The 13,050-nt window shown below is 42.9% G+C and overlaps 1 protein-coding gene across 2 annotated transcripts; it reads right to left on the bottom strand.

Annotated features, from left to right (window-relative positions):
- Window positions 1-1,315: 1,315 nt before the first annotated feature.
- LOC147888942 (uncharacterized) lies at window positions 1,316-2,637 on the bottom strand. 2 transcript variants are annotated; one of them, XM_087392841.1, is made up of 3 exons: window positions 2,579-2,637; window positions 2,172-2,433; window positions 1,316-2,054 (listed from the first exon to the last, which is right to left on the bottom strand). In XM_087392841.1, the coding sequence occupies exons 2-3, from the start codon at window positions 2,403-2,405 to the stop codon at window positions 1,590-1,592; spliced, it is 699 nt and encodes a 232-aa protein (XP_087248967.1). In that variant the 5' UTR covers window positions 2,406-2,433; window positions 2,579-2,637; the 3' UTR covers window positions 1,316-1,589. The 2 variants fall into 2 exon arrangements, with proteins under 2 accessions (XP_087248967.1, XP_087248968.1); XM_087392842.1 differs by having other exon boundaries at window positions 2,172-2,413; window positions 2,579-2,635.
- Window positions 2,638-13,050: the final 10,413 nt, after the last annotated feature.

Raw genomic sequence — 13,050 nt, 5'->3', positions numbered from 1 at the left:
TCAAACTCTCAAGCATTCAAGTCAAAGAGGGCTACTTCTCAAGCATCCAAGTGAAGAGAAGAGGAGCTCTCAAGAAACGCAAGGCATACCTCTCTCCAAGGTGAGTGCTTTCTCTCCTACTTCTTGACTTTCCTTCCAAGGTCTTGGATGTGTCGGGTGTTGTTTTTTGCGAAAAGTAGTTGTCTTTTTGTGGTGTGGCATGGTTTCCTTTTTGTGCTTTTGGTTGACTCACATACGTGTGGAGCACGGCATGTGATGCCAGAGCACATCTATGGTCACATCTGTGAGTGTGGCTGATTTACGCACACATAGACACCCTTAGAGATGTGCTCTGTGACAGTTCTCATAGATACCATAATAGATGTGCTTTGTAATAGCATCCATAGACACCTGAGTAGATGCACCTGTTTGTGACATTGAAGAAATGTTGGCCTTATGCATGTGCTTGTCCATGTGGTTATGCATAAGAGCTTTGTGCATGAGCTCTTATGCATGGGCTTTGTGCATGAGCTCTTTGCATAAGCTATATGCATAACCTTCAAGCTTTATGCATAGTCTTTTATTTGGTTTTGCTCTTATGTCTAACTTGCTCTTGCTTGCCATGTGTCTTTGCTATGTAGGTCTCTTCCACGCCCCTTTTGCAATCACCAAGTAAGCCCTTATGGCTTTCCTTAGTTTGTTTTTAATTCTTTTTTCTATTTTGCCATGCCAGGGGCATGAGCATATAAGATATGTAGATTTATTTTTATCTTTTTGTGCATACAATCTTGCTCTTATGCATGAGATTATGCATAAGCTTATGCATAAAGCTTGTTCTTATCTGCTTTAACATGTATGATGTTGTGTTAGAAGAATTGAAAGAGTGAATCCTTGGAGAACTAGATGAGATTACCCATTTAGTGAGCAAACTAGGATATTTTTCCGCTCTAAAAATTTTGAGCAGTGAACAAAAGGTGGACACCCTTAGCTAGCAACCACCCACTAACTTCCTCATATTATGAAAGACAAATGTATGAACTTTGACACTTTTTTGTAGTCCCTTATTTTGATTCTTACAACGCCCTTGAAAGGGGGTTAGAGAAATGAACCTTCAAGAACACTCTTTTGAAGTCGCTAAACTTGGATGGCTACAACACCCTTCAAACAAGATTTTGACCTTCCCCAAAAGGGCAAGAAATACCTTAAAAAAGAAGTGCCATATTGTTGAGAAAAAACTCTTGTATTACCCTTCAAAAATGATTAAAAATAGCTTAATAACTAGGAGGAAAACTTCTAAATATACCCTTCAAAATGAAAGTTTAGGCTACCCTTCAAATTTGAGGCCTACTCTTTTGCCACAATTGAGTGGTAATAAACAAAAATACATTATTATGTGGTCATCCTTACATTATCACTAGTGCATCCAATGATGCCTATTACTCAAGTGTTGACGTCCAGGTTACTTCTAACAGGGAAAATTTGGTGGAAGCCAATTACATTAGTCCAACAACCTAACTAAAACAAGCTGAGGAAAATAAAATGAAGAGAACAACCCTAATTATTATGTTATACTCTTTATTATTTATTATGTTATACTCTTTCTTTCTTCCCTAATTTGCGAGAGTACTAATAGCGGAGACGATGTCCTCAATCTCCCTCTTGAGCTCTTCGGTCGCCTTTTCAAGCTTGGGGGCGAGGACGGAATACTGAGCTTGAAGTCTCTCAAGCTCCTCGCGCTCCTCATATCCTTGGATAGCGGCAATGACTACGTTGATCAACGCACCGATAGCCAATCCGACGACAACGCCCAATAGGCCAGCAACGGAGACGGCTGCGATGACCGAGGCGAAGCACGCAGTGAAGTAGACGGTGGTCCAGACAGTCACTATGGAGCCAGCTGCGAATCCAACAGCAGCGCCGGCACCAGATTGCTGGAACTCGCTTAGGCCCGTGATGTCCTTCACGACATCAGGGAACCTCTCGTGGGACTGCAACCTCCTCAACTTCGCCACTGCATCGTGTATTGCCTGGGGTATGCTCGAATCTTTCTCCAGCTCCTCCACTACCGACTTCCACTGTATATATAACTTATTCGAATCATTATTATATATCTATCGAGTGTCAAACAGAAATGACATTTACTCACCAGCTACGTGCGTTACAATTATGAAACCTAATTACTTGATCAATACCTGTTCGAGAGTCTTGGAAATCATGTTGAGGTTCTGCTCAAAGGTCAGCTGGTAATTGAATGCCGGTATGTCTTGGTATTTGCTCGACACCTTCCGGTGCAGAATACCAGCCAGGGTGCGCACTTCGCCGTAGAACTCGACCACGGTGTTCCGAATCCGTTGCGCCAGGGCGTTCACCGCCTCTCGCCTCTTGGGATTGTCGGGGTACAAGATGTCGCTCCACTGAACGCCCATTGCTATTGCTATTTGATGCTAACAGTGCCTATCATGATTTATCCATCACGAAGAATATATACACGATTACATCACGAACAAAGTTACAGACTATAAAGTATGACACGAGTCACTAACAAGATGATGGATTCGTTAATGCATTATGATATGCTATACGCTAACCTCAGATCTACCTTGATGCTTGGTTGTGTCGCCAAATTACGTAGAAAGGTGGTGTTCTTTTCGATTCTTTACGAACCTACCGATCAGGAACTATCACCAGCTTCTTATACGTTACATAAAGTTAACTGTCATTGTCTTGTTATTATACCCTCGAAGCATAAAGGGAACGTGCTAGATTCTATTCCTTTTCTCCATGCCGCAACGTAAAAGGCAATGTTACGTTTTCCTTATCCCTTAACGTCGTGCGTTTCTTCTTTATGCACAAGGGTGGGGCTCTAGTAGTTTGTTTGGGATCTAGTAAAACTTTTGTTGCCATATATGATACATTCCAATCTCGTTGCTTCTAGTTTTACGTTGAATCACGGGCACAGGCACTTGGTTTATCCTCCCAGCCAACCTTGTTGGTTGCAAGCTTATCTCCTAAAAATCTAGATGGATTCATTTTTCGTAAAAGCTTTTTCTTGCTTAATTCCAACGAGCCCCAAACTCCCTAGATGGATCTAGTATACCACATGTCTTAAATTTAGGGTCCTTTCTTAATGCATTATTTACGGCTCTCTTGGGATATCTACGAAACATTTGCCCCTAGTCTAGTGCCATGTCACCCACACCAACGACCTTGACCTTTATTCCTTTTATAATACAAACATTGATCCTTTAAAGGAAAATGTCGACTGACCCTTTCGAGGTCATGTTACCTCGACTTGAGCGTAACATTCCTTTCCTCTTCAGCATCAGCATCCTCGATGATAAAGTTTGGAAACACTCTCCGTAACTAGTTTACCCAGGTAGCTTCTGATAGAGGTAGACCATGCTATGCAACCAACACCGTGGGTATCTTTCGATTGCGCACTTGCATTATTCCTCGGTTCAGGATTCCTATTGGTTTGCGTCTTGCATTATCCTCTATCTCCTGAAACAAAACAACACCCTCAATCAGTGAGTCACCTACATTCAAAAATTTCTTTAAACGAGAAACATGAAACACTGGGTGCACCTTACAACCCTGTGGCAATTCTAATTTATAGGCTACCTTGTGTATTCTTTTTAGAATTAACCATGGCCCACAATATCGAGGTGATAACTTAGCACACTCTCCTGTAGTCAAAGACTTAGACTGCGAAGGAACTCTGAGAAAAACTTTTTCTCCTTCCTTAAATTCTCTAGTGGATCGATTTTCATCTTCATACGCCTTAGCTCTATCCATAGCTTGGTGGATGTTAGCTCTCGCAAGTGCTAGCATCTCCCACATCTGAACCACAAAGTTTGTGGCACTAGGCACTTTCTGAGATACTCCAACTATAGTTGGATTCGCTGGCCTATAATCATAGTTCAGCTCAAACAGACTGAACCCTGTAGAGGAATGTTTTCTATCATTGTAGGCAAACTCTAACAATGGCAACCACTTGTCCCATGTATGTTGCCTCAATGACACATATGCTCTAAGCATATCCTCTAAAATGTGGTTGATTCTTTCTGTCTGACCATCCATTTCTGGATGTTCCCCACTACTCATTCCCAACTCAGTCCTTAGTGTTTCATATACTATAGTCTAAAAATGATCGGTAAATTTAACATCTCTGTCTGATACTATGGATTTGAGTAATCCATGCAAACGAAATATATGTCTAATAAACAAATCTGCCACTTGCGGGGCACTAACAGACTCTCTAGTTGGAATGAAGTGACCCATCTTGGTAAGACGATCAACCACCACAAGGATAGAATTACATCCACCTTGTGTCATAGGCAGTCCTACAATAAAGTCCATGGAAATGCTCTCCCACTTACCTAGTGGTATCTCCAAGGGTTGTAAAAGTCCAGGTGGCTTCACCCATTCTGCCTTACTTACTTGATATGAAAAACAACATGTCACATATTTATGAATATGCTTTTTCATCTTTCGCCAAAAGAAATCTTGATTTACGAGATCATATGTCTTCTCGACTCCTGGATGTCCTGCACATGGGCTATCATGGCATTGTTGAATGACTCTCTCCTTGAGATCAATGATATCAGAACTATGGTTAGACATCTGACCAAAATACTTTTATGGCCTATAATTGGCAATTAATATTAGGCACCTTAGCCCTCCTAGGCTCATCTGTACGAACACTGGACTCCGGTTCCATTGGAGATTTACCTTTCTCCTCACGAGATGGTCTAGCAGACATACTATGCACCATTTTCCTGAGTTCACACTGCCCCACATTTTTTTGTAATTGCTGCGCTAAAATCTATTGCAAGGCATCCTCTAACATTGGAATTCTACCAGACAATGTATGACCTGCTAAGCGCGACACCTGCGGGGTCGGCCGGACTCTCGACTCTATGGGATCCATCCTAGAAGCTTCTTCTTCTACTTCCATTCAGGTCAATGGGTGTTTTTTTTTTTTCAATAATAAATAAAACACCGCTTGAAACTGTAATTACAAATCGAAAGTCCAACTTCCAACTTTACAGCTCACAAAGCATATATCACACTATAACCAAATCCGCTTTTCCCTATACTAGGGAAACTCTTGCAATCTAAGTTGACTCAAACCCTTTTCCCAATCCAGCTCACACACATCGAAGCTTTAGAACTTTAACCAAAAAATAAAACAGAGGGAAAAAGGAAATCGAAATCCCCCTGGTATCTCCACGTGATCAACACATGCCAAACTTGTCTCCTGTTACTTAGTTTCATAACGCGCATGCTGACCCAAAACCATCGGTGTCATCCAAGATGATGCAGTAATATTTTCGATCACTCTCTTCAAGATAGTCAGCTCAACAATCTACAACCTTAGTCTTTTCTTTGATCCCATAAAACAAGATCCCAGCTCCTCGAATGGCTTCACGATCATAGTTCATTAAAGCTAACAAAGAACCCGAGCACAAACCATTGCCCTACCAACCGTTCCTATACCTTCATAAATCGATTGGCTCTGCAAGCTGAATACAAGAGTCCACCCACGAATGGCTTTTTTCTTAATTACATACTCCTGGCAATTCCCTTACATGCATAGCTTGTATCACAACAACACAAAGCAACTATAGACGCGCTTGGTAGATGCGCAAAATAGCGGGCGCGTCTATAGGCGTTGCTCTAGTAGAGAAATTACGGGCGCGTCTATAGGCACGGCTAAACGCTCGTCTATTTACGCATAAATCACCGCGTTTATTTGCACATTAAATCTGAGAAAATACGGGCCCATCTAACATCCCGTTTATTAGCGCGTGTATTTGCGCGTTTATTTGCGCGTTTACACTGAGAATCAGATGCGTAAATAGATGCGCTCCAGAGAATACAGAAAGTGAGATTTTGGTGTACATCATTGCTTTCCAAACATTGCCCATGATTACCAAAGCACATAATTTTTTGCAAGCCCACATATACAAGAATTAAGGGAAATGAGGAGAATGAAACAATATGTAAAATAGTTTTGCCAATATCAATTGTGGGGCTACGGTTCAATCTCATCCTCAATGAGATCAACCCTTGCCAAACTATCTACTTCAAAATCCAAACAAGTGTTTAGATCTACAAATACATTCAACCCACTACTACTTGTGCCACTCATGTGCTCATCGGAATCAAGATCTCCAATGGTAGGCTCGTCCTAACGGGTAATGCCGGCCTCAATATCTATATCTCCTATCTCATGATCATCCTCCTCTCTTGTATCACGGTCATCATCACGTCCATGGCCATGATCATCCTCCATACGCTCCATATTAGTAAATGTACTATACATCACTTTGGAACATGGCATAATAGGTATGACATGCCACCACCTATTATTATCCACCATTGGTTAATAGACAACCTAATTCAAACACAAATACAATCATGTTACTTTTCTTGCATCAAATATTTAAAAGCGAGTATTTTTATGTGTGTGCACAGTACCTGTTCACATTGTTGCAGTAGTACTAGTGTGTCCTTCCTACTTTGCCAAAACTTTGTGGAGTCAATAGTTACAAAGCCACTTGCATGGCGTTTGATTGTTGCATTAGGGCCTCTTTCCACCACATCCTTAAACCACTTTACATCCAAAACATACACAAAGAAGCGTCGAAAGTCAAGCATAATGATATCTTGGATTATGCCACAATAATCATCCATGGCTCCATTGGCTCCCTCAAAGCTAGCAATGACGCCGCAATCTTGTGTGTTTCTCTTATCATCAATCCGTTGTGTTCGAAAATGCTTGCCCTCACACCATATAGCATTGAACATAGTGCACTACACCAAGAAAAAATCAATTAAATAAGCAATCTAAATTATAAAAACCTCCTAACTTATGCATAACATTCTATATACCGACCTTGCTCATGCATCCCCTAGCATACTCCCATTCTTCCATTGTGATATGCATCCCCTCGTCTTTCTCTGCTTTCTCCATTTCATCAAGTAGCCAATCCACATGAATTTCCTTTGGAAGCGCTCTTAGACGCTGAGGGTATGGCACAGGAGATCCGTGGTGTGTACGAAAGAGGGCCCTTTCTTCTTGTCTTCTTGCCTTTGCATCCTCGTATCTTGTCACCCATCTTTTCATCACATCACTATTAAGCACGCAAAAGAGGTTGATACTATTACGCAACTCTGTGTCTATTACTTTGTTGCATCCTTTTCCTTGAGGCACAATAGAGGTCATCCTTAGGTCTTCATCATCTCTCCATAGTCGTGGGAGAGAGCTATCCACATCAACAAGAAACTCAGAAATATATACAAGTGACTCTTGTACCAACCAACCCTCGGCCATGCTACCTTCGAGTCTTGCATTTTGTCTCACGAATCCCTTCAACGTCTTCATGAAGCGCTCGAGGAAGAACAACCATCATGCATGTATAGTTCCGCATATAGCAATCTCATCCACCAAATGTACTATGAGATGTAGTTGGCTTGTGAGAATAGAACGTGGAAATGTCTCCTCCACTAAACAAACCACCTCCACTGACATAACTCGAGCATTCTAAAGCGTGGTGGGATCTATTTCCTTTGAGCTCACATACCTCACAAGCTCGCCCATCTTGTAAATACAATCTTTCACATCCTTTGATGCACTACGTGAAATGCTAGTAGGTAGTGTGAACTGAACCCGCGAGGAGGTGGTTGATTAGTTGCTTATAGCTATTCACTCACAAATTTGAAAGAAAAAAGATATTATGCATATAAAATACTTACTTGGAGCATCTTGTGCCAATCATGAGATTTCAAGCCATATAATTGCTCTACACCTCTTTTCTTGCTCTTTGTAAAGGCTCCCTTCAAACACCTCATGCATCCAGTGGGAGTACGAATTGTAGTAATAGCGTGCTTCACCGTCACCATCTCTAGCTTTGATAACATCCACGGTGCACGAGGTAAAAAAACACGCCCATTTGGTCTCTCTTGAGACCAAGCTTCACGCATCCTCCCTGTGGTACGTAGATCCTCCCTTATGCCTGCCGAATCTCGTGTCCCATTCAAATGCTCCCAAATGGTAGATGCCACATTCTTGAAGATATGCATGGGATCGAGCAGGTGATTGATCTTGAGGTGGGACCAATATGGTAAACGATAAAATATGGAGTATATAAACAAAATAAAGTGTTAGCATGCAATCTTCACTTTCAACCAATATAGCCAATCTTTACTTCCAGCCAATAGTTACAAATCCTTACCGGCTCATGCCAAGTGGTGGAGGAGTCGTGGAACCGTCCCAAATTCTCATCCAATCTCCCGCGGTGAGTGATTGTGGGAGGACTTCATTCCAAGGGGCAACATATCTAGGATGATTAGGTGGGAGAAATCGATGGTGATTCTCATAGATGACCTTATTCAATGCGTCTGCCCGTGAGGCAACTAGCGAAGGACCACAAACAGGACATGCATGGTAACCCGATGTAGTGAGACCTGAAACAATAGATGCAATTAAGAGTGGAAGGTGGGTTTAGGGTGCCACGTCCTTTGCCTATTCATAATTAAAAAATGCAATGCTTACCTGAACACTCGCCATAGCCTGGGAAGTCATGCATCATCCACATCAAGACTGCTTTGCAGTTGAAGTCTCGTGACGAGGGAGGCCTGCTCACATCATGCACCTCGATACCTCTCCAAAGTATCTCTAGCTCATCAATCAAAGGCTCCAAATAAACATCAGGGTTTTTGACTTTATGTTTCCCTGGAATTAGAAGGAACAGCATGACATGTCCTTTCTTAATAGCCATAGAGGGTGGAAGATTGTAATTCACCAATACCACTAGCCATACACTGTAAGACGTGCTTTTGAGACCAAATGGATTCACACCGTCCATACCCAATCCAAGTCTCAAGCTCCTAGGTTCTTCCTTGAAGCTTGGCCATGTGTCTTCAATATGCTTCCACGCAGGAGAGTCCGCGGGAGTTCTCCACTTGCCATCGGTTGATCGATGGGAGGAATGCCATGACATGAGCTTTGCAATAGATTTGCACTTGAACATATGTTGGATGCGAGGGATTATGGGAAAATGTCGTAATACCTTACGAGGCACGTCCAAGGTTTTGAGATCTGCTCTATATCTTGCCTCTCCATAAGTAGGACACTCTCTTGCATCCTTATGTAGTCCACGAAACAAAATGCAATCGTTGACACATGCATGGATGCGCTTGTAATCTAATCCTTCAAGAGAGGTCACATGTTGCCTTGCCATATCTCTTGAGGTCGGTAATTTATTCTCCCTTGGAAGCATTTTACACAATAGCCTGCACGTGAAGACCATAAATGAGGAAAAGCATTCGAGTAACTGACGCACTAGCATAATTCACCATGTTTGCAAAATCGACTTTAAAGCTTACTCGAGTAATGCATTCAAACTTGCATTGCTCCATCCATAGATGGTTTGCAAGTTTAGTAACTCAAGGGAGGCACGTAGAACAGAGAATGTGCACCCCTCAAACAGTGGAGTCGATGCTGCGGTAAAAAGATCATCCATCTCCATGCTATTATCCCTCCCTTGATGGACATATAAATCTCGCACCATATCATCAAACACCTCCTCCTCCACGGCTTCATGAGGTAATGGTGGAGGGCTACTATCACCATCACTCCATGCATCCGTAATGGTCCCTCCTGAAGATCCCACCTCATATCGCCGACGCTTCGCCTCCTCATGACGGGCATAGGGTAACATGTGCGGGTGTGGCACTGCATCCTGTATCAAATTAAAACGGGATCATTATAACTCAAACATATGAACACCCATAGGTATCTCAATCAACCTTAACTTACAAACCCTTACCCTGTTTACGGTCACGTCCCATTCTCCATACTTTGAGATATGATTGAGCGTAATCCTGCGTGCACGATACATGTTTCCTCGACATCGATCACACAGACATTTGATTTTTTGCTCCAACCACATTTGGCGATGGTGGACACGGAGGGATTCATCCTCACTGGAGCTACTTGTTGAAGATGGAGACATCCTACAAACAAACAACCCACCAAATTTGCTCTTCTTCAAATGCTTAACTTAAAAACTCTGTGTTGCGTCTATCGCTGCATCTATAGTCGCGTCTAATATCGCGTCTATTTGCGCGTCTAAACGCGCATCTACTCTGTGTATTTAAACGCGCCTGTAGACACGCTAATAGACTCACTAATAGACGCGACTATAGACGCGACTTTTAAACCTGCTTTTCGGCGTGCCGCTCGCTTTGCTTTTCTTTTGACTACTTAAATTTAGCGAGCGGCTTTCTTCCTTCTTTATTAGCAGTTCTATAGATTCGAAGCTTAAGAGAGAGCCTCCCATACACAGTTCCAAGCTTTCACTCAAGACAAAGGGACCGTACCTACACTTGCTTCCAAGCCGAAAGAAGAGGAGGAGTACGAACAAGGAGAAGAAACAAGTTTGGAAAAGAAAGATCCTTCCATACCTTTTTCCAAGTAAGTCCTTTTGAAGTTGTTCTTGCTTGCTCTTTCCAGTTTTGTACTTTCTCGCATCCACGAAACGCAGCATCTAGGTATGAGCGACACGTTCTTTTGTCGGGCGAAACGTCCTTTTCGACTTTTTAGTATTCTCGCCTGTCAGAGCGCGTGTATAGAGGCGTCTGAGGGCACGTCTAAACGCGCATCTATAGGCACATCTATTTGCGCGTCTGGCTTGTCACAGACACACATAGATGCGTATGTAGATGCTCACACAGACGCTCTGTTAAACGTAGTTTTAAACAAATGGTTAGATGCGCTTTTAGACGCGTTTTTATACGGATGTTTTGACGGACTGTTAGACGTGCTGTTAGACGCGCTTGTAAACGCACTGTTAGACGGATTGCTGGACGAACTGTTAGACGCGGTTTTACTTGAATTGTTAAACGCTCTGTTAGACGCGTCTATAGATGCGCAAATCAGACGGGTCTATAGACGCGCTCTGACAGAGCTTCTTTTTTTTTTCCCTTTTTTTTTCCCCTTTCTTCTCAGCTCCCAAAGTAATAGATTTGTTTCCTTTTTTCCAGTTTAACATGTGGGGAGGAAGTGCTTCTAGCTCACCTGATCTGCGGGAATCGATATGGAAGGATTTATATAACATTTTAGGGCACCCTCCTAGTCCTGCGGAGTTATACGAGTACATGATGGGTACCCTTAACACTCCCCAGGAGTCGGCACTACAGACTCCGAGCCACCCCACACCGGCTGAGATCACCCCAGCGGAGTCCGCACAGCCATCTTATGCCTCGTCTTATGCCCCTTCCCCCGTACCGTCTTATGCCCCTTCCCCTATGCCGTCTTATGTCCCTTCTGCCATCTGTCTTATGCCCCTTCCCCCATGCCGTCAGGAGGTCCTTCAGTCTCGGCGAACCGTCGACGTACTCCCCAGCCATCGAGACTCGGTTCTCCAGCTACGAGTGGTTAGTGTAGTCCCGTGCAGTCCCCAGCTACGAGTGGCCAGCGTACAAGCTCGACACGACAGGGTAGCAGGAGTAGTAGCAGGGAGAGCGGTGACGGATGCATGGCACAGTGCTTTGGGCCATGTGGCGGTGAGGAGGAGGATGATTCGGATGATCTAGACATGCCTCTGGGTGATGGTACGATTTATTATGACATCACGCAGACAGGAGGCATCTTGATGGATGCGCGGGGGAAGGACATCATGGCCTTCGAAAGGAAGTTTTTGAAGAGGTGAGTCTCTTTGAACAATGTAGGTAGGTTTTCTGTGAGATTTCGTTTTGTGAGTGCTTCTCCTTGTATTGCTAAAGCTCCTTACTAGTTTTCATGCTTGATTACTAGTTTTCATGCTTGATTTCAAAGGATTGAAACAAAAAACGAGATTTTAAGAAAGAAAGAAGACTCTTCTCTTTTGTAGGGCCAGTCCACAAAACACCGAGCGGGACGTACTATTCCAAGTAAGTGCTTCCTCTTTTTTCCATTTGTTATTTTTCTAATTTGCATTGGCTTGCAGCTAGCACCTTAAGTGCTAGCTGCAGTGATGGGCGTAGGAACCTTCTCTTCCCCTCTCTTCCCTCTTCTCTCCTCTTCTTTCCCTCCTCTCCTTCTCCTTCTCCTTCTCCTTCAATCTTTCAATCTCTTTCCCCCTCTTTTTTCCTCTTTCGTTTCCCTCTTCTTCTCCTTTTTCCCCCCCTCTTTTCCCTCTTTCATGCTCATGCTCTTATGCTCATGCATAAGGATAAGCATAAGCATGAGCATAAAAGAAGGAGACATATGTCTCTTTTTCCCTCTTTCCTTTTCCTCTTCTTCTCTCTTTCTTTCCCTCTTTCCCCTTTTCCAATCTCTCTTTTCTTTCCCTCTTCTTCTCTCTTCTCCTCTTTCCCCTCCTCTTTTCCCTCTTTCATGCTCATGCTCTCAGCTTATGCATGAGCATAAGAGCATGAGCATGAAAGAGGGAAAAGAGGAGGGGAAAGAGGAGAAGAGAGAAGCTTATGCATAAGACTCCTCTTATGCATGAGCATAAGAGAAGGAGACATATGCTCATGATTATGCTTATGCATGAGCATAAGAGAAGGAGACATATGCTCATGCATAAGCATGAGCATATGTCTCTTTTTCCCTCTTTCCTTTCCCTCTTCTTCTCTCTTTCTTTCCCTCTTTCCCCTTTTTCAATTTCTCTTTCCTTTCCCTCTTCTTCTCTCTTCTCCTCTTTCCCCCCCTCTTTCATGCTCATGCTCTTATGCTCATGCATAAGCATAAGCATAAGAAAAGGAGACATATGCTCATGCTTATTCATGAGCATAAGAGAAGGAAACATATGCTCATGCATAAGTATGAGCATATGTCTCTTTTTCCCTCTTTACTTTCCCTCTTCTTCTCTCTTCCTCTCTTTTTCCCCCTCTTTTCCCTCTTTCATGCTCATTCTCTTATGCTCATGCATATGCATAAGCATGAGCATAATGCTTATGCTTATGCATAAGCATAAGAGAAGGAGACATATGCTCATGCTTATGCTTATGCATGAGCATAAGAGAAGGAGACATATGCTCATGCATGAGCATATGTCTCTTTTTCCCTCTTTACTTTCC

Source organism: Dipteris shenzhenensis, chromosome 21 (genome assembly GCF_047967505.1).
Source record: "Dipteris shenzhenensis isolate YYH24624 ecotype China chromosome 21, Dip_SZ_1.0, whole genome shotgun sequence".
In the NCBI taxonomy this organism is placed as follows: domain Eukaryota; kingdom Viridiplantae; phylum Streptophyta; class Polypodiopsida; order Gleicheniales; family Dipteridaceae; genus Dipteris; species Dipteris shenzhenensis.
The sequence above is the reverse complement of the archived record's forward strand: the minus strand, read 5'-3'. Positions and strand labels throughout refer to the sequence as shown.

Excerpts from the sequence above, each read along its gene's own strand:
- LOC147888942 (XM_087392841.1), bottom strand. The coding sequence starts at position 2,405 with ATGGGCGTTCAGTGGAGCGACATCTTGTACCCCGACAATCCCAAGAGG. Across the intron at positions 2,055-2,171 it reads TTTCCAAGACTCTCGAACAG|TGGAAGTCGGTAGTGGAGGA; the intron begins GTATTGATCAAG and ends TTATATATACAG.